The following is a 24,922-nucleotide window of genomic DNA, read 5'->3' on the forward strand; positions in this document are numbered from 1 at the left end:
CTTTTCCTCTATGTTTTTGTCTAAGGCAAAACATAATAGTTTTAGCTCTTATGTTTAGGTCTTTGATCCATTTTGAGTTAATTTTTATATATGACATAGGGTAAGAGTCCACTTCATTCCTTTGCTTGTGGTTATCTCAGCACCATTTGTTGAAAAGATTATTCTTTCCCCATTGAATGGGCTTGGCACCCTTGTTGAAAATCATTTGTATGCACACACATGAGTTTATTTCTGGGCTTTCTATATTATTCCATTGGCTTATATATCTGTATTTATGCCAGTACCACACTATTTGGATTACAATAGCTTTGTAGTAAGTTCTGAAATCAGGAAGTGTAAGACTTTTAACTTTGCTCTTTTGCAAGACTATTTTGGTAATTCAGTCTCCCTTGAGATTCCATATGAATTTTAGTATGGATTTCCCTAATTCCGTTAAAAAATGTTGTTGAGACTTTGATAGGGATTGCACTGGTTCTGTAGACCACTTTGTGTAGTACTGACATCTTAATATTGTCTTCTAATAGATGAACATCAATGTCTTATCACTTATTCATGTCTTCTTTAATTTCTTTCAACAACAGTTTGCAGTTTTCAGTGTATAAGGCTTCCACCTTCTTGGTTATATTTATTCCTAACTATTTTATTCCTTTTAATGCTTTCTTACTTTCCTTTTCAGATTGTTTATTGTTTACAGAAACACAACTTAGTTTTGTGAGTTGATTTGTATCCTGCAACTTTGTTGAATTTGTTTATTAGTTCTAACAGTTATGTGTGTGTGTTGTCTGCAGGGTTTTTTACATCTAAGATCATGTATTTTGTGAGCAGAGATAATTCTACTTCTTCCTTTCCAACTCACATTCCTTTCATTTCTTTTCTTGCCCAACTGTTTTGGCTATGACTTCCAGTACTGTTTTGTATAGATGCAACAAAAATCAGGCACCTTTTCATGCTCCTAATCTCAGAGAAAAAGTTTTTAGGCTCTTACCATTGAGTCTGATGTTGGCTGTGGGCTTTTCATACATGATTTTTATTATGTTGAGGTACTTTACTTTTATTCCTAGTTTGCCAAGTGTTTTTATCTGAAAGAGTACAGAATTTTGTCAAATGCTTTTTCTGTATCAGTTGAGATAACCATGTTTTCCCCCTTCATTCTGTTAATGTAGTTTATTACATTGACTGATTTTTCCATGTTGAACCACTCTTGCATTGAAGGAATAAATCCCACTTAGTCATGATATAAAATCCTCTTAATGTGCTATTGAATTCTGTTTGCTAATATTTTTTTCAGGATTTTTGAATCACTATTCATATGGACATTGGTCTTTAGCTTTCTTTTCATGTACTGTTGACTCTTGAACAAAACGGGTTTAACTATGTGGGTTCATTTCTACTAGGATTTTTTTCAATATGTATGTACTACAATACCACACCATCTGAGGTTGTTTGAAACTGTGGATGCAGAACCATGGATATGTAGGGCTGATTTTAAAGTTATATGCAGATTTTTGACTGCACAAGGGGTTGGTTCCCCTAACCCCTGCATTGTTCAAGGGTCAACAGTAGTATCTTTTTCTGACCTTGGTATCAGGATAATGTTGGCCTCACAGAATGAGTTAGGAAGTATTCCTTCCTCCTCAATTTTTGGAAAGAGTTTGAGGAGGACTGATACTTAATTCTTCTTTAAACATTTGGTGGAATTCACAAGTGAAGCCATCTGGTCCTGGGATTTTCTTTGTTGGGAGGTTTCTTAAAAATTACTCATTCAATCTTCTTACTAGTTATAGGTCTGTTCAGATTTTTTTCTTTGTGATTCAGTCTTGGTAGGTTGTATATTTCTAGGAATTTGTTCACTGTATCTAAGTTACCCAATTTGTTGGCATAGAGCTGCTCATAGTATTCTTTCCTAATACCTTTGTTTCTGTGAGGTTGGTAGTATTGTCCTCTCTTTTCTGATTTTGTGTGTCTGGCTTTTTTGCTCGATATTACATTTGTGAGATTTGATTTTATGTTTTTAATATGTATCTTGAAAAGTCAGTCTATGACAGGTAGTCTCAGACAATATCTTGAGAAACCTCAGCCTTGATACTAGGTAGAGTCAGAGTACAAGTCCTCCAGAAGTCTCTGGAAATTCTATTGGTAAACTCAGGGAAAAGTAGCCAGGATGTAACTAAATCATTATATCTCTCAGCATTTTGGACCTTAATTTCAATCTCCAAAATGATAATAATAGTATCTCCTTGTCTACTTTATAATGATTCAATTTCATTTATCATGCTTCAGGACTTAGACTCAATATTTAAGAGAGATAAATGAATGCATCAGGGTCACTGTGCTTATGGGTAAGAAGACCTATAGAAACCTAGGTGTTGTAATTATAATCTGAAGTCTATTTCACATCTATACCATTAATACTAAACTATTACATTTTTATATAATATTTGCATATAATATTCTTTGGTATCTAGGTCTCATATAATTCCTCTGAAAGACACAAACATTCAAGATAAGGAAAGAAAAACTCAAGAGATGTTAAGCTACTTTGAAAAGGTCATACAGCTAATATATTATCTAAACAGTGGATTATCAAACCACTATGAGTCCCCAAAGAGGGTAGCAATAAGTTCTGTTGAGGCAAAGGATAGGAGAACATTTATCTATAGAAAAGATAATGTGTAGGCCTAACTATAGGCTAAGTCAGAGTTCTCCAAACAGACAAAGGATATACATGAAGGGGTGGTATTGTGAAAAGACAGAGGAACTAAAGGATGTGTGGAATTCAATAGATGGCGAATAGTTCAACAGTGATGAGAGTTTATTGCTGGAAATGATAGGAGATAAAGGCTCAATAGGATAGAATGAAATTGGAGAGGACTTTGAATAGCCATTTGACAGAGTCTATCTCACAGGCTACTGTGGAAACTCCTAAGCTTCAAGTATGAAGTCAAATAGTACTCCATTATATGAATATATCACATTTTTGGTTACTCATTCACCTGTTAGTGGATATTTAGGTTTTCAGTTGCTGCTGCTGCTGCTAAGTCGCTTCAGTCGTGTCCGACTCTGTGCGATCCCATAGACAGCAGCCCACCAGGCTCCCCCGTCCCTGGGATTCTCCAGGCAAGAACACTGGAGTAGGGTGCCATTTCCTTCTCCAATGTATGACAGTGAAAAGTGAAAGTGAAGTCACTCAGTTAGGTTTTCTACTTTGGAACTACTATGCATAGTGTTGCTAATAGCAATCATGTGTCACTGTTAACTTTTTTTTTTTTCCCAGGAAAACCTTTTATTTATTTATTTATTTTGGCTGTTTGACCTAATAGTTTTCTTTCTTTCTTTCTTTCTTTTTATTTTATTTTTTAACTTTAAAATATTGTATTGGTTTTGCCATATATCAACATGAATCTGCCACAGGTATATACGTGTTCCCCATCCTGAACCCTCCTCCGTCCTCCCTCCCCGTACCATCCCTCTGGGTCGTCCCAGTGCACCAGCCCCAAGCATCCAGTATCGTGCATCGAACCTGGACTGGTGACTCGTTTCATATATGATATTATACATGTTTCAATGCTAAAAAATATGGAACGCTTCACGAATTTGTGTGTCATCCTTGCACAGGGGCCATGCTAATCTTCTCTGTATGGTTCCAATTTTAGTATATGTGCTGCCGAAGCGAGCACCACTGTTAACTTTTTAAGTTCAATAACTTAATAACTTTTTAAGTGCAAATAGGAGATTAAATGAAAAATTACTTCATAAACTGTATAATTCTTGAATTAAATAATGATTATTCTATGTATGACTGGGGAGAGAATAGTAGCTGGGAGACCCTGCTCTACGTAGGACATGGGGGCAAGGTCTCCTGCCACACCTAGTGTTTTGTATAAAATTCTCTGCCAACTAGTTTTATGGCACTAGGACTCCAATAACTGGTCTCAGGGGCACCATGAAATGGTCTCTGTAAATACCAAAGGCGAAATGTCTTCCTTTACCACATTGAGGAAGCACCACAAAAGGACTTCTTCCCTTTAGGGGATTACAAGGGGCCATCTGGCCTCAGACAGATTTAAATCCATTCATATAAGCTTCTCTCTGAGGAAATTACATGGGCTTTGCTTTTATAATATTGCAAAATTAACTTGACAGCATCCATTGCCATATAAAATGTGCCTCCTTATGCCCATCTAAGTGTTTTTTGCTGAAGTTTAAATCCAATTCTTCTCATTTATTTTCTGTGAAGATAGAGAGCATTTGGCTAACAGTTTCTCATAAGCCATCATGGAATAAAAGACTGTTATTAGATTAACAAGCCTTTTCTTCTCTGGACTATTTAATCCCCTATGGCTATTTATTAGACCATTAATAGGAACTTTGGTTGCTGTCTGGGAAAACTCTACTGCCCAGATCTGGAGAGAAAGAGTAGGGGAAGAGGCCACATTCAATGGAAAATTTAACCTCAGTTTGAGGAGGGAAGAGTTACTGAACTTATTGAACTTAAAAAGTCAATAGTGATACTCAGATGCTATTAGCAACACTATTCATGATAGTTCCAAAGTAGCAACAACCTAAATATCCATTAACAGGTGAATGAATAAACAAAATATGATATATTTATATAATAGAGAACTACTTGGCAATAAAAAGGGTGAAATTACTGATACATGCAACAACACAGATGGACCTCAAAAACTGCCAGACACGAGACTATATATCATAGGATTCCATTCATTGAAATGTCCAGAAGAGGCAAATCTATACAGACAGAAAATCTCTAGTCTTGATTCTAGACCAAGTCTAGAATAACACACGGGGACTTACAACTCTACAGTGGTTGCCTAGGGACGGGAGATAAGTAGGTAACAGGAATGAACAGTTAAGGACACAAGGAATAATAATAGAAAAACTCTAAAACTGATTTATGGTAAACAATAAAAAAATCATAGAACTGTATGCTTAAAATAGCTGAACGTAAAATATGCCTCAAGAAAGTTATTTTTTTAAAAGTCCAGAGACAGTCTGTAGTAAAAAGAATACTGAACTAGGACTTCTGCTCCCAGTCCTGTAACTAACTAGCTGTGTAGTCTTGAGCATGCAACTTCCTCTCTTGAGCTGGAAGCTTTGTGCAAAATGAGGAAGATGGGCAATTTCACACTAATCATCCTTTCAGCTCTAGAATTCTGAGTCTAGATCTTCATGTGCTATGAAGTAGCAGCTTCATTCTTGCATTCTGTTTCCTTCTCGTGCCTGAGTATTTTTATGCAATATATGAATTTAATCTCATCTTTTTCTTGGGTCTGATCTATAACTTTTAAAGACATCCTTACTTACTCTTATTTTTGCTTTGACATACTGTCTTGTTTTCAAAAGTATTTCGACAAACTATCAAGTATGTTGCTCCTCCAGACAGGATTCCAAGGTGGGGGGACTGCAGTGGGTAAAACACAGAAGGACACATGGCTCCCACTTTCAGTGAAGCCTCTCTGTCAAGTGGGGCTTTCACCTCACTGCAACATGATCTGAACCAGACCTTCCTAATTTATTGATGAGAATGTCATGTTGCATGAAATCAAAAGCCTTTCTAGAGTCCATATAGATAATATATATTTCTTCTTTATCATCTTGGACTGTCACTCTGTCATAGGAGGAAATTAAATTGGTCTGACACAATTTGCTCTTTACAAAGCCCTATTCTTTACATCCTTATACTCTTTGAGGAGGCCAGCAACTGCTCACTTGCTCCAATAAAAAAGTTAAGCTTTAATCAATGCCCTCTCCTTCCTGTTTCCTCTAAGTGTCTCCTCGGTAGATTCACACTGCGAAGCCAAAAAGAAAGCATATAATTCTCATGCTTGAAAGAATATTTCTAAATAAAACAGATAACTGTATAGCACAGGGAACTCTACTGGGTGCTCTGTGGTGACTTAAGTGGGAAGGAAATCCTTAAAAGAGGGGATATATGAACACTGATTCACTTTGCTGTGCAGCAGAAACTAACACAACATTGTAAAGCAACTGTGTGTGTGTGTGTATGTTCAGTTGTATTCAACTCTTTATGACCCCATGGACTGTAGCCTTCCAGGTTCCTCTGTCCATGGGATTTTCTAGGCAAGATTACTGGAGTGGGTTGCCATTTCCTCCCCTCCAAGCAACAATAATCCAATAAAAATTCTTAGTACATAAAAAAAAAAAAAAAAAGGATATTTAGAACATTCAGGGAGGGAAAATATCGGGTTAGTCAAATGTTACAGAAAACTCAAATGAATGTTTTGGCCCACCCAATATTATGATGGACTACACGGGGAGACTGAGTTAACCTGAGAACTGAAGAGGGAAATGGTTGGTCATATAGGACCGTCCAACTTTCAGGATGGCTTGTACAACTGGATAGAAATGTTCATCTAGTCCACTCAGAAAGTTATATCCTTCTTCTGTTAATTATATCATATGAGCTTTAGAGTATATTTCATATAACAAATTCTATTAAATGAGATTAGAATCAAGATGAGTTCTTTTCATATGAGTTATGAAATATTAAAGTACATATCAAACCTGAACTGGAAGTTTAAAGGGTAGAAGAAAGGGGAGCTAGGGGAGGGGTAAATTAGGAGTTTGGGATTAACAGATACCTATTACTGTATGTAAAACAGATAAACAACAAAGTACTACTATATAGCACAGAGACCTATATTTAGTATCTTATAATAACTTATAATGGAAAAGAATCTGAAAAAGAATATGTAAATATAGCTGAATCACTTTGCTGTACACCAGAAACTAACACAACATTATAAGTCAACTAATACTTCAATTAAAAATTAAAGGAGAGAAGACTTCACTCTTTGTTGCAACTATTCATGTCTGGCATTGTGTAAGAAAGCAGACATGGGCAGTACGTAAATAAATGAGCATGGTTGTGCCCCAATAAAGCTTTATTTATAAAACAAGCATCAGACTGGATCTCATCCATCAAGTGTAGTTTACTGTTACTTTCTATATTTTCTAAACAGATGAAAATAAAATATGCTGGTAAATTTTAAGGACTGGATTGAAGGACTGCAGTCAGGGTTCATGGTGACCACTGTTCCACATCTGATTTAAAAGAGGTCACTCTGAATCTTTATTCTCGCCATATCTGTCTACTTCTTATTGACATCCTCCCCATTTCTAATTAGTGGTATATCATTCATCTACAAAGATGACAGGAACTAATCACTCAGCTATAGTCTGCCACAAGTTCAGTCTTTTTACCAAAACCATTATGCACACGAGAGACCACAGGCTAAGAAAATTTAGATATTTCCATTTTGTAAAAAAATGTGAAAAGTATCATGATTTTTCCCATTTCTGCCTTCTAGCCAGTACTTAATTCTTCTGGTTTTACTATGTACTTTGTTTAAATATTAGACAGGAAAGATGTGTGTGTACTTTAGCACTTTGACAATCCAGCACTTTTGACTATTACAAATTTTCTGGAGATCTTTTAGGACTGTTTCTCATTGTGTGGAATGAATGTGTTTCTTTATCCCAAGTTCTTCCTGTATGCTCTGTTCTTGACATTAGTTCAAGTGTTAAATCATGAGCCAACAATAATAAGCATCCTTGCTTGCCATTCCCTGTAGGGTGCTGGGGAGAGAAGGTAGGGTGCTGTATTATACAGATTTCCATGCTGAGAGTTAGGAAAGGGTACTTAAGAGGCTTAAGTGACTGGAAATAAACAGAAAAAATCTTCTAAGTGGGGTGGATTAACAATTTTATTCAGTTGTGCAAGTTGTGCTCAAAGTTTAGGACCAAATGTCCCACAGAGTCAAAACCATTTACTATCTAGCTCTTTGCTGAAAAAGTCTGCTAACTGTTGAAATACAGGTTTGCCAGCAGTGAACACGAGAGATGTGGGTTCAATCCCCAGGTTGGGAAGATCCCCTGGAGTAGAAAATGACAACCTGCTCCAGAATTCTTGCCTGGAAAAATTCCAAGGACAGTGGAGCCTAGAGGGCTACAGTCCATGCGGTTGCAAAGAATTGGACATGACTGAGCACACATATACATATGCATGGTGATAGGTGCCAGGTGGAGCATTACACTGAATGTATCATGAGATGTAGCCTAGACGAGATGTGACTTGTCCCTAGTAAGAGGTGGATAACATGGTATATTGTCAAACTAGCAACAAAGAGACAACATGCGTTCTAAAACATTTGAGAACTTTGTCTCATGGGTATATAAAATACTGCTGGCAGGGCAGCACAGGTTCAGCTCAAGGATACAGCACTGAAGAATGAATGAAATAAAGTGATGCTGTGTGGACACTATTATAACTGTAAAAATGACTGTGTTATAATCATTTCTGACTTAGCCAGTATTGTTTCTCAGTCCCATTAAGTGCATTTAAATCCCTTTGAGAGTGCTGGCAAAAAAATCTAGTCTTGAAAACTGAATTATGAATATAAAAAATATTGAGAAGCCACTATTTTAAACTATTGTCTCAGCTCTCAGCTCTAACTCATCTGAACTCTGTGGCTAATCCAAATCACCCTCTGATCTAGAGAGTTCAGTGTACATTCAGGAAAATAAAGAGGGTGAATGAAACCTAACGAGCAAAAGGGTATTTTTCCTTTTTTGTCAAAGAGATGAGACTTCTCCTAAGGAAATGATCCCAAACTACTGAACCATGCCATGCTTTGGATCATGAAGGCCATATTTCTGTTGAACCTTTAAATTATCTGCCATCACATATCTGACAGTCTAAAAGAATGTGTGAGACTATCAGAAGGAACTGAATAGACAGAATTTTTTTTTTCAGGAACCAGACTGAAATGAAAACCATTAAGAAGTTTTTTGCAGACTAGCCAGGAATGTATGTGGGAAAAAAAGAGTAAGGGAATGTGGAGAGATACTTAGGTCTCTCTGCTTCCCCCAAATACCAACCACAACTGCACAAGACTTGGGGAGAGACTGAGAGAAGTAAAGAAAAAAAGGGGGAAAGGAGGATAAATTGGGAAAGGCACATGGGAGGAGCCCTCTGCCCTGCAAGAATTTATAGCTACTGAAAGAACAAGAGGAACACCCCACCCTCTCTCTTTCCCACCCTTCTTCCTCCCCCACCCCTCATAAACACTGAGTTTAGGAAGATAAGCTACTCAGACAGAAACAAACTATGACATTACTGAACTTCTTTGTCTTTCCTGTGGAACACACACATACACACACACATTCCCCAGCTAAATCTCTCAGAGAGCCTGGGATATGCACAGGGTGTGGCAATGACTGCATAGTTCAGCTTCTCAAAACAAAGCAAATCTTCACAGGCTCAGACATGCAGGTATATGAAAAACAAAAAAGGAAAGAGAAAGAAGAGATAGAGAGAAAAGAAAGGAAAGAAGGAAAGGAAGAAGGAAAGAAAGGTCAAATGCATTCTTTGTTAATTCTCCAGATTATCTTCTCTACCTTCCAGGGTGCCGGAGATCAAAAGTGTTTTAAAGACCAACTCATGGTCTATATCCAAAGCCAAGTCTACACACTACACAAAGAAATGAAGAAAACTCACAGAAATAATTGGTATGTGATGAAGGAATGCATGCAAAATTGTGATTGATCACATTGGCCACAAAGGCTCACCAGTCTCCAAACTGCTTGGAGTCAATTGTATTCTCTAGATCAGAGTGAGTCACGCTGGCTTACGAGGGTTTATTGTAATCCTTGGTTTACACTCCCTTCCCTACTCCCAAATCTTCCCGTACATCCAGTGCTATAGAAACAATGAGGCCACTGGCAGGTATCATTAGTCACCAAAGACAGAACTGGTGTCAATACAATCCTCTCACTGCTGTTATGACACTTCAACACCTGAAAGGTGGGGCAACCTCTATAGAGATTATTTTTAATCTTGATTAAAAATCTTGACAAGCATAACGTCTGCTGTGCTCTGAACTTCCTTGGTCCCTGTTTCATGTCACTTTCCATTTCCGCACTTTCTGTCCTTATTTGTACGTCCCTGCCATATTCCTTCCTGTCACCAAGTTCATATTTCTAAAAACTTTAAGATTGCTTTTATTGTTCCCAGAGCCATACCAAAAGATGCTATATAAATCTCATAGAAACACAAGTAATGGTACAAATGAAAAGAGCCTTTCTTTTCCCAATTTGCACAGTTACATCTAGTAATTTATCTCTCCTTTCCCTTAAATCTTCATTACACTTTTTAGCAGCACCATCGCAGTGATACATGACCTGTTCTTGGACAAGGAAAGGTTATTTGTATGCTGCAGTAAGCCCGGAAGGGAGGTTTGCACAATTCATACAGAAGACGGTTGCTTATCTGCCTCATGTTAAAGAATAGTTCATCTAAGAGATCACAGAGTAAGTTATTAGGAACATTAATGAGCTCTGGGTAAGAAGAAAAAAAAGCAAGCTCTGTCCTGGTTTCTGTCATCAAGCTATAATTTCTTTGCAAAGTATCTTTTCCCAGTGGTAGATAGAGAACTGGGACTTCTGGTGCCAGCCAGGATGGAATGATCCCAGGGCAGCCTATCTCTCCTTCTCACTACAATCACAGACTCTCATTGAAATTCAAAAATCACTACTTCTGGGATTTCCCTGGCAGTCCAGTGATTAAGACTGCAGGGGCATTAAGACTGCCCCCAATGCAGGGGGCATGGGTTCAATCCCTGGTCGGGGAATCTAAAGATCCCACATGCCTTGTAGCCAAAATAATAATAATAATGTAAAAAAAAATTTTTTTAAAGACTTCCCTTTCCCCTACAGAAGGCGGGGCGGCGGGGGGCGGGGCGGGGGGGGGGGCGGGCGGTGGAAGCAAGCACTATCTCTTGCAAGCAGGAGGTAGTTGAAAAACAACTAGTTAAGCAGTGCAATCATGGAGGCCTGAAGGCAAAAGATGAAATTATTAAATTGTTGAAAGGGAAGAACTCTATACAGAATTCTATATATGTACAACCAAAATATCCTTCAGGAATGAATGCAAAATAAAAAGATCACAACCCCAAGTATTTAACCAATCCTAAGTGTTTGCCCAAGTGAAAGGAAAATCTACATTCACCCAAAAACCTATATGTGAACACTTTGAACAGTTATATTCATAATAGCCCCAAGCTGGAAACCAAATGTTCCTCAATTGGGGAATGGATACACCAAGTGTGGTACACAATAGAAATACCACTCAGCAATAAAAGGAGACAAATTACTGATACAGGCAACAATATGGCTGGATCTCAGATGCATTATGCTGAATGAGAGAAGCCAGACCCAAAAGGATATACAAATGATTCTATTTGTATGGCATCTGGAAAAGGTAAATCTAAAGGGATGGAGTGACTGCCAGCAGTTAAAAGTGAGGGAAGGGCCTGACTACAAAAGCATACCTACAGGGAATTTTTCCCCCAATTATTGTGTATCTTGAATGTGGTGGTAGTTACACGCTTCTACGCATTTGTTAGAATTCACAAAACTATAATCATAAAGTGAGTTTTACTGTAAGTTTTACGTATTAAAAGAACAAATTGAAAGAAAGAGAACTTGAAGTCTTGATGCATTTTTCCTAAGGAAACTTTTGACAATTCAGTTATCTAACTCCGTGTACATACATATTCATAAGCAGAAAACTGAATCCGCACTATAAGGACAAACAGTCAAGCTTTAATTAAAAACTTTGTTATAAATAAACTAAAATCTATTTGGTCTTCAGATGTTTTGGGGAAAGTCCAGAAACCTTCAGAATAGAACAGTGCCACCAATGTCATCAATGCATGATTTTGACATAAATTTTAAAATTCTTGCTAATTATATAAACCTTTCCAATTCTATACACAAATATGGTTATATGGTGACAATATTTATTTCTGACCTGGAGTTTAAAAGAAACAGAAACCACAGTTGTTTGGGGGGTGGGATGGGAAGGAGGCTCAAGAAGGAGGGGATATATGAATACATATAGCTGATTCACCACAAACTAACACAACATTTGTAAAGCAACTATATTTCAATAATAAAATAAAAATAAAAAATAGACACTCATAATTGTTGCCATACACATATTCACAATTATTATTCTATTACTATTATTATTACTACTAGTGCTACTACTACTACTGTTAAGGGGAAAAAATCAAAATCATGCAATTCAACTATGGGCTCAGTCTTGTTCTTTAACAGTGACCTAGCAAGTTTTTCTAATGCCTGCCATGCTGATTTATATTCTGCGGGGACTTGTGAAATAAAAATGTTAAAGATTAAACTTTAACCTACCCTGTCAAAGAGTGCAAAAAGTTGTCTCAAGACATCTGAAACAGGCAACTTCAAATACTCTGCAAATTCTTCAATGCCAATTCTTCCTCCTTTTGAGGAACTTGCAATAGCGGCATACTCATCCAAATGCTTTCGAATTCCATCCCAATCCAATCTAAACAAAGAGTTATGAAGACACGTTATTAGCCCTTCACAACCCACATGGACATTTTGTGAGTGCTATTTTATTCATGTGTCTGTGTTTGAAGTGTTAATATCTGAAAAGGAGAATAAAATGAATTATTTTAAAGCACATATTGGATATGATTACAGACTTCTGATTTTTTTTAAGAGTATTAGCATAACTGTAATTATCCCAAGTATCTGAGAGAAAGAAAAGTAACTGGGAGGATGAGCAATGTGGTAGGATAATAAATGATTCCTGAGAAGAAAACAAGGACTCACATTTTAATCTAAATAGTACTTAGTAAGTCAACAATACTTACTGAGTTGTTTTAAAAAAAGATATAATTCTTGCTTTCAAGGTGTTTTCCAGCTGATAATGGGCTCACATTTCACAAAATGTTGTGATGGGGGATTCATTAGACTATGCACACTTCCTCCAATGTTAGTTATAAAAAACTTTAAAACCCTGGAAAATATACTGTGGCTTATATCACATCCTATAGAATTAAACAGGTGACTTAACACATACTTCTACATCTAAGTTCATTGACTAACTAAAGTTTTCATATCTATAGGAATATTGTAAAAATATAATATCACAACATTGTTATGTAGAAGATATAAATAGTATTTCCTACATCAATTATCAAAAAATATTCTTTTTAAATCTTATTTATTTATATGTGGCTACGCTGGGTCTTTGTTGCTGGACTCAGGCTTTCTCTAGTTGTGGTGAGGGCGGATGCTATTCTTCATTGCGGTGCCTGGGCTGCTCATTGTGGTGGCTTCTCTTGTTGCAGAGCATGAGCTCTAAGGCACATGGGCTCCAGAGCTCAGGCTCAGTAGTTAATTGCCCGCAGGCTAAGTTGCTCCTTGGCATGTGGGATCTTCCCAGACCAGGGATCAAACCCATGCCCCCTGCACTGGCAGGCAGATTCTTAATCTAGACCACCACAGAAGCTCCCAAAATATTTTTTGTTATTTTTGAACTTTAATACAGTAACTGGTTCTGCAGCTCCCTCCAAGAGAGGATGCCAAGGTCTACTGAAGTAATAAATTCTGCAGATCCCTGATGCAGCTGAAAACAATGAACTGTAATCAGAGAGGGATGAGGAAGCTACACCTTCATACCATGAACTACAAAGGGAATGTTCTAAACAGTCTTAAACTAGATCATAAAATCACAAAGGAGTATTTTGCCTTAAAAAAAAAAAAATTATGTGCCCAGAAGGAGAAGGTTGATCTAGGGAAGTATTTAAAATGTAATGATGATCAGAGTTGCTACTCTGCAAGTCAATTCCTATTTCACATGAGAAGTTCTGACCACCTCATGCCAGTACCATATAACTGTGCCATCCTTCTCTTTTTTATATAGACCATTTTTAAAGTTTTCATTGAATTTTTAGAATATTGCTTCTGTTTTATGTTTTGATTTTTTGGCTGTGAGGCATATGGGATCTTCACACCCCAACCAGGGGTGCACTCCAACCCCTGCATTGGAAGGCAAAGTCTTCACCACTGGACAGCCAGGGAAGTCCCTATGCCATACTTCTCATAAGAAGGTGGCAGGACTGACTGACTGCTCTGAGCCGTTTCTGAGTAGAGAGGCAGATTTGTGCTGACCCATGTTTACTATCTCTTGTTCTCCCACTACTAACAAACATTTCTGAAGTAGCATTTCTTTAAAAAACAAAATTGTATAAACTAAATGGCTTTCCTAATAAACACCATGTAGGTTCTAGAGCTAGGCAGTAATGAAACCAAAGAAAATAAACATACAGGATTTCAGATCTCTTTCAGACACCTTTAGGAAAGTGTGGTGATTTAAAAATATGCTTACTTCAATTTCCGGCTGATTTTGGTAAATTCCACCAACCCAGCTTCCATAGGCAGTGTCAACTGGCCAGCTGAAATCATCAATCTGCAGTCTTCGTAGGTGTGATCTGTTACTGGAATTTTCAGAGCTCTATAAAGTATTAAAAAGCAAACAAATTCAACTTTTTTAAAAAGGTGATGATTTTTCAGTAAGCTTGAATTGGTCAACAAACAGTAAATGGAAAAGTATTTACTACCTTTTGAACCAGTGGCTTTGGCTTGTTATTGCCAAAGACACATATTTCTTTACTTCACAGATTTCCTGTGGCCCAAGTCAATCTCCTCATGTCTGTGTGCTCTGCCAGTTCACCAGTTTTGTGCTTTGACTACAATGATAATAGTAGTTGACTTCAGTCCATGGAAAGTAATGAGAAAACTTAAGTTCAAGACTCTATGGAGTCTTTTACCAGCTGTGGCACTTTTGGCACTTAACCTAAGCCTCATTGTTCTCATCTGTGCGTAGAATAGTCACTTCCTCCACTGGGTTACTGTGGGCTTCCTTAGTGGCTCAGTGGTAAAGAATCCGCCTACAATGCAGGAGATGGCTGGAGCCACGGGTTTGATCACTGGGTCAAGAAGATCCCCTGGAGAAGGAAATGGCAACCCGCCATTTCCTTAAATAACCCTGGTTATTTTAAAGACCAACTAAGAATCCCTATGGACATGATATTTAAACAGATAAATGACACCTAGATATTATAAGTGAATAGTTTATACAGATCACTAGTCATCTGCATTTTTTCATCTTTTAAGTTTGAAGATTGTCTTCTTGTTACCCAGCAATCTTCAAAAAATACTGAACAGAACTGATAATAAGATCATATTTCTTACAAACCTAAACACCCTCCATCCTCAAACAGGTGCACAACTCCAACCACCTCCCTCCTGCTCAGAGATCTACTAATAGGGAACCAGACTTGGCAAAAATACATATTAACAAGAACTTGAAAAGACACTTGATTGATGTTTGGCAAAACTAATACAATTATGTAAAGTTTAAAAATAAAATAAAATTTAAAAAAAAATAAATAAAACCAAGGCTGGCAAGTCCAAAAAAAAAAAAAAAGACACTTGAGTGACAAGAAGAACACCTGTGCAGTACATAAATTTCCTGCAGATCCCTCTTGGCTAAAGTTTTATTCACACCTATTCAGTGACAATCATAACATTATGTCATCAGCTGTTATTTGATTTTGCTGAATCATGGCTAAGAACATTAAATTTTCAATGAATGCAATATAAAGAAACATTTTTTTCTTACCTGCAACTAAGCTGTTTTGATTAATAACTATTTGGTGTAAAAAATATGAAGAATTAAAAAACATTTCAGGAATTATAACAGTGAACAGAACAAAACAGTCAAGAACTTGGGCTTTGGTAACATGAAGTATGGCTCTGAATCCCAGTCAAGAGACTCTCACTTCCCTGGTGGCTCAGTGGTAAAGAACCTGCCTGCCAATGCAGGAGACCCAGGTTCAAGCCCTGGGTGGGGAAGTTCCCCTGGAGAAGGAAATGGCAACCCACTCCAGTATTCTTGCCTGGAAAATCCCATGGACAGAGGAGCCTGGCGGGCTACAGTCCATGGGGTCGCAGAAGAGTTGAACCTGACTTAGTGATGGAGCATGCATGCCAGAGACTCTCACTATCCACCATGGTCTTGAACAAAACACTTTGCCCTCAGAGCCTCTGTTCCTCACCTGTCTCAGAGCTGCTGTGAAGATTATGTTACATAACACAAGTAAATGGTCTAGCATAGCGCTTGGTAAATATTTATTGGTGGTCGACCACCATGACTTACTTTGACTTGGCTCTTTACCATTTCAAATGCATTCAACAAATACTTTCCTACTTGACTCTCATAATAACCAAAACCATGAGAAAGGCCAAGCAAGGATTAGAACTCCCACTTTTACACATGAGGAAAGGAGCCTTGGAAGGAACTTGTCCAACCTTGTGCAACTAATTGAGGTCTTTCTTGCTCTTTTTATTTTTTTGGTCACCCTATGCAGCATATGGGATCTTAGTTCCCCAAACAGGAATTGAACCCGCACCACCTGTGCTGGAAGCATGGTGTCCTAACTACTGGACCACCAGGGAAATCTGCTTCCTTATTCTTTATCCAAGGCCCTTCTACCTCCATGCCTCCAAATCCAGGAAAAGGATGCTTAAACAAATCCTTCCTCTGTTTTTAGGCACACACAAAAAAATGTTTTTAGACATTTCAGGAAGCCAAAATATCTCATATAAATTATGTCATTTCCTTATACTTATCTTCCTTCCTAACTTTTGGACATAAGCTACTATGAAAACACAAGGGAAGAGGGAAGAAAACAATATCAAAGCAAATTTTGTAGCTGCTCAAGAAACTAGGTAAATCAACTACATGCTGGGACATACAGTAACAAAACTTTTTCAGCCAAAGACTTAGACATTTATTTTTTTGAAAATAAAGTTAGTTTCCTGTGAAGTATTAATATATATAATATACATAAACATACTGATATAATGTATATAATCTTGTTTATAATGCCAAATTCAGCTATGAAGCTAAATTCAGAGTTCTCATTGCATTTTCACTAAGAGAATAAATACAGCTGGTTTATTAGCTCCAAACCCACTGCTGGACATGACTGAGGGAGGTGGTGCTGGGAAAGCGTGTACACACCTGGAGGGCTCTGAGACTGCCTGGGTGGTGAGGACAGTATTGGGTTGGCAAAAAAGTTCATCAGGGTTTTTGAGAAAAAATGAACTCAATATAACACTCTTTCATTATAGGAGGAGAGGTAATTTATATAATCAGAAGAGCAATCAGTTAAAACTCCTTTATGTGCAGGAAAACACTTGGCTTATGTTTTGCAGTTTCTAAATCCTAAATTATATCCATCCCCTTAGTGAGGGTGACTTTTCCCCTTTTTTAGGCAGCTAGTGCATTCCTTGCAGACTTTTTCCTTTTCAGTGCTGTAATCATTTATGCCTTTGAAACACCCAACCTCAGCAGCTACATGGAGGCTGAGAGGATAGAAGGTGGGTCATGGCACGAACGGCTCAGACCATCTTTGGCTGATGGTGACAGGCCAGGTTGGGGGAATCCATCCTTTGGAAGTCACTGGCTGGTTTCTTCTGGGTCATGTACCCTTCCTGCTCCCATTCTGGCAGAGGCACGTTACCAATAGTTTGGGGTTACATCTGGGAAAATATTTATAGACTGTCTTACTGACTACATTCCTGGGCACATTCTTTTTCCTTACCAAAATGAGTTGGGGAATGAGGCCCTCAGAAAGAAAAAACAAAAACTTCAAACAATAGTAAATGTCATTTACCAATAATTTAAAAACTATTTACTGATTACAATCACATATAGATACTTACTCTGCCATTACATTCCGGATTGTACTGGCAAAAAGGACAGGATCACTTCTTTCTTCATCACTTGGTACTTGAACAGGCATAAACTGAAAGGCAAATAAACCTTTCCATTACAATTGTGAGGCCTAATACTTTAATTGCTAAATAAATTAGTTTATAAGCTGTCATTATATGAAATCCCCTGCCTTTCTAGCACACAGGTTACAAGATAAAATGTAAAGAACACACTGTGCTTGGACTCAGGAGATGTGAATTCAAGCTCTGGGTCTTTCTGTATGTTAACTATTATGACCTTTAAGTTTTCTGAACTGTCTCCTCAACTCTAAAAAGAGGGCTATGATCACCCACATCCCTGGTTGTGGTGAGGATGAAATGAGTCAATGTCTGGAATTCTGGAAGTTGTAAAGCTGAAACTGCTCAGATCTTATTCTCAAAGCTGCCTTTTCTCCCACCCAGCCTTTGTGTTTGAAAATGTTATTAGGAATAGCACTTTGTTTTTTGCAGTTTATCTTCTCTATCCATTCCTATATCAGTCATACTTTATCACTTGATCAAATTTTGTTTTATCATTTCTTCTGCTTGTTTTTTAACCCTATGTGGGCTTTCTATCTTTCGTCTAACATCATGTTTTCCTTTATCATTTTAAATTTTACTTTTTTTCTCCACGTGATATTCTGTGATACCTCATTGATACTGCCCTTGTTTTTGATTATAGTCTTCTAACATTAACAAGGTTCTGGTACTGTATTTAAGTCATTTTAGATTTTTTGAGCACCTACTATGTATCAGGTAAGAACAGGACCCTAACTCCTGCTCTAAAGAAGATACATATCTTAATAGGGTAGACTGACACAACACACACGAACTATCATTACCCTTAATGATAGGGCTTAATTAACTTACTTAAAGTTATATAGGTCACATGACCAGGATTCAGCCCAAGGCCTGTCATATTTTACAACTCTCCTGGAGTATGAGCATGAGTGACAGGAAATGATTAATTTGGTCAAGGGGCTGGAAAAAGCAATCAAAGAGGTTTTACAGAAAAGCGAACACTTGATCTTGAGTTTTTGAGGATAAGCATGATCTTGTCAATAGCTGCCGTTGCTAAGTCGCTTCAGTCGTGTCCGACTCTGTGCAACCCCATAGACGGCAGCCCACCAGGCTCCCCCGTCCCTGGGATTCTCCAGGCAAGAACACTGGAGTGGGTTGCCATTTCCTTCTCCAATGCATGAAAGTGAAAACTGAAAGTGAAGTCGCTCAGTCGGCCCGACTCTTGGAGTGGATAACCAAAGGGGAAGAGGCTCAGAGTTTTTGAGCAGTAACTTCGGTGGCAGGGAGTGGATAACCAAAGGGGAAGGGGCTCAGAGCAGGGAGGAGCCCTGGAGACAACTGCAATCAACGTGAGTGATGGTAATAACATGAGCAGAGGGAGGGAGGATATAGAGGCCAGAATGGACCCAAGGGACATTTTTAGGATAAAATGGACAGAAATCATAGGATAATGTCACTTTACTTCTCACATTTTTTTTTTAACATCCTCTCCAAGAGGACAATGTCACAGTGCGGAGACAGCATGGGCCTGGGTTGACGCCTTGGCTCTGCTATGCGAGATCCTGGAAATGTCATTTAGCCTTTATAGGCCTCAATTACCTCTAGTGTCAAAGGAAAAAAATTGACTAGATTCCGTCCTTTTCAACTGGACTTCTAAGTCTAGCTTTTCACTTAGTACCCAGTCATTCTTTAAGCTGGAAAAATAAACTAAGCCACCAGAGGTCCCCACATCACTTATATATCCAGAGCAACAAACAATGCAAATAAATATTTCCAAAAGTTCCCTCCATCATGTTCAGGTTAAAATCTCTTACAGTTGCTTAGGATAAAATCCAAGGGAGAAAACTATGTTAAAAGAGATGTTCACAGAAAAACTAACAAAATAATATGATCAATTAAAATTTTAAATTGTCAAATAACTATTCATTTTTAAAAAGCCAAAGGATCATTTATAATACACTTGATTGGTGGGTCATAAAAGCACATATTGAAAACCCTAAAAAAATAAATTGCTGTTACACTGCTAACCGAACACAATACAATGAACTATGAGTTTGGTTGCTTTTAGTGCTGGAAGTATTTTCCACAAAAACAAATTCCACTGAGAGTCCAAAATAATTAACAGTCTGGATTTGACACTCATAGGTCTTGGAGGCCCCCAACCCTTCTGAGAAGCCATTCAGTGGAAATTCTAATAAGTCACTTCTCCTTGGAGAAGACTTTGTCCTCTATATCACATTTCCAATTTGTACAAAGTCATTCAAGGTTCACTGCATTAACATATCTTTTATTTGGAAGGAAGATCAGCCAGAGAGAGGGTAACATGATTGCCATTATCTATCACTGAACCCTAATACACACCTAAATACCCCAGTGACCCCAACCACAAATTTTCTACCACAAAGTTTCTACCTTTATCTTCTCTTGCTATCCTCAGTATCCACACTGATGGCCTATCTTGATTTCACAGCCCCTTCACCTGGCCATAGATACCCTTCTCAACCCCGCCCTGGCCATTCTGATCTCCTCCTCTGACAAGGTTTTCCATGAGACTTTCTCATTATCTATCAGTGTTTACTCCTCCCTTAACCTAGTCATGCAGAAACTCCAAGAACCTGATGGTCTCTCTCAGCACCTATTCATCCCTCTCTATCTACCCCCTCCTGGCAACATCTGTCTGCCTGTCTACACTGGACTTTGGGAGTCAGACACTTCTGTATGACCTTTCTGTCACCTAAATCTGCCACTCCCGCCATATGCAGGGTGCTAATCACATGCTCAGTCACCTCTCCTGATCCTGCCTTCCTACTCCTGTTAGACAGTGATGCTAACTGAGAGATGCTCAGCAAAGGTACAAAACCTCATTGGCTGAGGCTACTACAAACTCATGTTCAAGTCCTTGGAGCTGCTTGAAAAATTATGTAATTTCTCAAGGTGACCATGCTGGCTCCAAATATAAAAGTACTTTTTTGGGAATTCCCTGGCAGTCCAGTGGTTAGGATGCCACACTTCCACTGCAGGGGACATGGGTTCAATCCCTGGTCAGGGAACTAAGATCCCACATGCTGCAATGAGACAAAAAATTTTTTGGTTTATTATATTGAAGATCTTTTATCCTTCTAGTTTGTGCAGGTGGGCCAAAACATGTGATCTTAACACCAAGTCTATTTTTTTTTTTTTTTTATTGTCGATGTGATGGGTGAGGATCAAGTTATTTAAATCGAACCTCACTGGTACTTGGAAGTCCTCTTGTATCCCTCTTTGACCTGCTGCCAGCCTATTTTCCTGTTTCAAACATGGTCCTTGTGTCTCAAGTTGCAATTCCACTTTCATTTCAATGACACTTCATTTTCAACTTTAGAAAGAAGACAGTGAAGGAGTTCAGGACATGCCACACCAAATATGCCTCTTAGATATATTGATTATTTTAAGCTGAAGACACTTAAAAACAGCAATGGAGGGAGAGGCTTTCTCTAAATTCCCCTTATCTGCCTATGACAGATCTTACAAAAAGAACTTAATTGTCCTAAATCTCCTCCTAGGGAGTTTCATCATACAGGCAAGACTGACTCTCATCAGAGGGGAGGAGACCAGAAGGCAACATCACACCCAGACAAACTTTATCACACACCATCACATCTCCCATCTCTTCTAAGAGCCTACTGTTCTTTCTTAAAAATCATTTATTCTCCCCTAAGTGGCCTATGCCCTTCCCTCCCTTGCTTTCATTATTAATAATAAGGTATGCTGCTGCTGCTGCTGCTGCTAAGTTGCTTCAGTCATGTCTGACTCTGTGTGACCCCATAGACGGCAGCCCACCAGGCTCCCCCATCCCTGGGATTCTCCAGGCAAGAACACTGGAGTGGGTTGCCATTTCCTTCTCCAATGCATGAAAGTGAAAAGTGAAAGGGAAGTCAATCAGTTGTGTCCAACTCTTCGTGACCCCATGGACTGCAGCCTACCAGGCTCCTCTGCCCATGGGAAATAATAAGGTACTCAAATCTCACTTTTTTTGGGTATTCACTTTTTATCCCCTGTGATGCCCTTGTGCATACCATATGGAAAGTTAATAAATCTGTATATATCTTTTCTGCTGTTAATCAGCCTGTTGTCAGTCTATTTCATAGACCCAGGAATCGAACCTGGATAGGTAGAGGGAAATCTCTCCTCCCCTAGAGCATCCCATGTGAACTTCAATTCACTTTCCCATTGCACCTGAGATAGGCTCCCCAGGTCCATTCCCCTCCTCACTGCAATCTTCTCTCCTCCCTTACTCTATTTACTCTGTACCATTTCGACCCAGACGAGGAGGAGGTCAGAGTCTAACTGGACTGCTTCCCACACTAGCATCCTTTGTACTTTTGGTCCCAAAAGTACCTCCTCAAGGGCCTTAGACTCCACACAAGATTAAGCCCCAATTCTCCCAAGCATTGTTTAAGGCTCTCTGTTACCCAGAGCCAGTCTTTTGCATGAATACTCTGAACCAGTAAAGCTGGTTTATTCGTTATTTAATGACCACATGAGCACATTCCTTTCTATTAAATAAATGATGACAAGAGGAAGATTGATTAGTAATGATACTACAATCAATCTTTTCCTCCTCTAAGTAACAGAAAAGGATTTTAACAGATGAATCTTAAGAAATGTGCAGTTCTTTGAAATAGTGCCATTTGCAGAGATGTAGATAGACCTAGAGCTTGTCATACAGAGTGAAGTAAGTCAGAAAGAGAAAAACAAACACCATATAATATCACTTATATTTGGGATCTAGAAAAATGGTACAGATGAACTTATTTGCAAAGTTTGCAAAGCAAAAATAGTCATAAGCATTGGACCACCAGGGAAGCCCCTTGCGAGAGTCTTGAGCCATGGTGCGCATATACTTAGTGCCTGGTGGGCCTCTGGGATACATTTTGCAATTACAGCCCACCAGTGAGGGATTCGGAGAAGGCGACAGCACCCCACTCCAGTGCTCTTGCCTGGAGAATCCCACGGACGGAGGAGCCTGGTGGGCTGCAGTCCATGGGGTCGCGAAGAGTCTGACACAACTGAGCGACTTCACTTTCACTTTTCACGTTCATGCATTGGAGAAGGAAATGGCAACCCACTCCAGTGTTCTTGCCTGGAGAATCCCAGGGACGGGGGAGCCTGGTGGGCTGCCGTCTATGGGGTCGCACAGAGTTGGACACGACTGACGCGACTTAGCAGCAGCAGCAGCAGTGAGGAATTAACATATTCAAAAGTCATAAAGTAGCTAGGAGTCCCCTGGGTGAAAGGCAGACTCATAAACTTCAAATTACAATTAAAATAAGAATTTGGGCTTCCGGGTGCACAGTGGTCAAGAATCCATCTGCCAGTGAATGAGATGCAGGTTTGATCCCTGAGGTGGAAGACTCCCTGGAGAAGGAAATGGCAACTCACTCCAGTATTCTTGCCTGGGATCCCACGGACAGTGGAGCCTGGTGGGCTACAGTCCATGGGGTCACAGAAGAGTTGCACACGACTGAGCAACTAAACAACAACAACAAAAACAAGAATACCCAATTTGAACTCCACAAATTTCCATCTTCAATTCTTACACCTCAAATCCCTACCTATTCAGCTGTTTTCAACTGGTTGAAAGCTGTTTTGAGTGTGAAGTCATCGAACAAAGGATATATTCTTTGCTTTGCAGAAAATATTATCTGAATGGTCTAAGAACTGGTAGGAGGATGCAAATGCTGTAATTGAAAAGAAAGAAAGCGAGCCCCGACCCAGAAAGGAAATGTGGTAACAATGGTCAGGGCAAAAGCACGAGGAATTTGCATACCTCTGTTGTAACAGAATTTGACCACTGATTTGTGTGCTAGACGAAAAAAATGAACAGTTCTGTGTGCATTTCCACATCTACTGCCAGATCTTAGCTAAAGAGGGGTAACTTAAGAGGAAGGAACTCTATATATAGTTATAGGCTCCTCTGTCCATGGGATTTTCCAGGCAAGAATACTGGAGTGGGGTGCCATTGCCTTCTCCGATATATAGTTATATAGTTATATATATAGTTATAGCTATATATATATATGAGCTTCCCAGATGGCTCAGTGGTAAAGAATCTGCCTGCAATGCAGGAGACCTGGGTTTGATCCCTGGGTCAGGAAGATCCCCTGGAAAAGGAAAAGGCAACCCACTCCAGTATTCTGGCCTGGAAAATCTCATGGACAGAGGAGTCTGGCAGGCTACAATCCATGGGATCACAAAGAGCCAGACATGAATGAGTGACTTCTCACACACATATATAAAAACAGTATCTCTGAATTTGCAGGGAAGATAGTATGGCTGTTTTATGTTTGGGTTTTCTTTTCCTTTTTAGATTAAGAAAACAGGGCTAGCTATCTGAGAAGCTATTCAAGAAGGAAGAGCAGTGCTCAGAGTACTTAGAAGTAATAAGATATTTCTTTCCAACAAGGTTTCCCAAAATGCTATTCTATGGAACACTAGTTCTAGGAGCTTTCCAGAGAGAAAAGGGGTTCAGTGGTCAAACATTTCAAAGGCACTGAGAAGTCTCAGAAAAAGAAATCTGATTAATTTGCTTCTCCTCATACTTTCTAAACTTATTAGGATACAGATGAATAAATTTGTATATATCTTTTCCGCTGTTAATCTGCTTGTTGTCAGTTTATTTCATAGACTCAGGAAATTGAACCTGTTTCTCTGGAAACATCTAAGATCTAGTGTTTTCTGGTCACATGGAAAGATATTGAGCTGGTTTAAAAGTGGGGAAGTGTGACATGTAATTAATAAACAAGTATTTTCATGGCAGGCAAGCAACTTGCAAGTCTCAAGAAAATTTCATTGTAGTCAAACTCACTCTGACATAATTTGAGCTCCTACAACATTTGGCATTATTGACATCTAAATGGCTGAATAACCAAGCTATCCAACAAGGTAAAATAAGATTCTTATAACTTAAATTCCACAGTCTTGTCACTTAGAGCACTGGCCCCCACTCAGGACTCTGAATTACATATACAAACTTAGGGTTTTCATTACAAAAGCTGTGGATGCAATTGGAAAATCCAAGCAAAAATCTGGAGAACCACTATTGTGATCCTCTATTCAGAAGCTACTTAAGGGTATCACCAAAGCCAACAAGATTCTGAACTCAAAGGCCCATTATTCCATGTCATCCCTAGAAACTAAGCAGAGTTCTTGGAATCAATCTTCAAAG

General features: G+C 38.7%; 1 protein-coding gene and 1 non-coding gene across 2 annotated transcripts in view; both read right to left on the reverse strand.

Annotated features, from left to right (window-relative positions):
* LPCAT2 (lysophosphatidylcholine acyltransferase 2) overlaps window positions 1–24,922 on the reverse strand; it is a 64,238-nt gene that overhangs the window by 19,762 nt on the left and 19,554 nt on the right. The window contains exons 9-11 of the mRNA XM_027516536.1: window positions 17,665–17,747; window positions 14,261–14,386; window positions 12,256–12,409 (exon numbers count right to left, since the gene is read on the reverse strand). Coding sequence (XP_027372337.1) covers window positions 12,256–12,409; window positions 14,261–14,386; window positions 17,665–17,747 — 363 coding nt within the window. The remainder of the gene's footprint in view (window positions 1–12,255; window positions 12,410–14,260; window positions 14,387–17,664; window positions 17,748–24,922) is intronic.
* On the reverse strand, window positions 3,571–3,677 carry LOC113876884. Its single transcript, XR_003506618.1, has one exon. It is a non-coding gene; the product is annotated as a U6 spliceosomal RNA (small nuclear RNA).

Source organism: Bos indicus x Bos taurus, chromosome 18 (assembly GCF_003369695.1).
Source record: "Bos indicus x Bos taurus breed Angus x Brahman F1 hybrid chromosome 18, Bos_hybrid_MaternalHap_v2.0, whole genome shotgun sequence".
Classification (NCBI taxonomy): domain Eukaryota; kingdom Metazoa; phylum Chordata; class Mammalia; order Artiodactyla; family Bovidae; genus Bos; species Bos indicus x Bos taurus.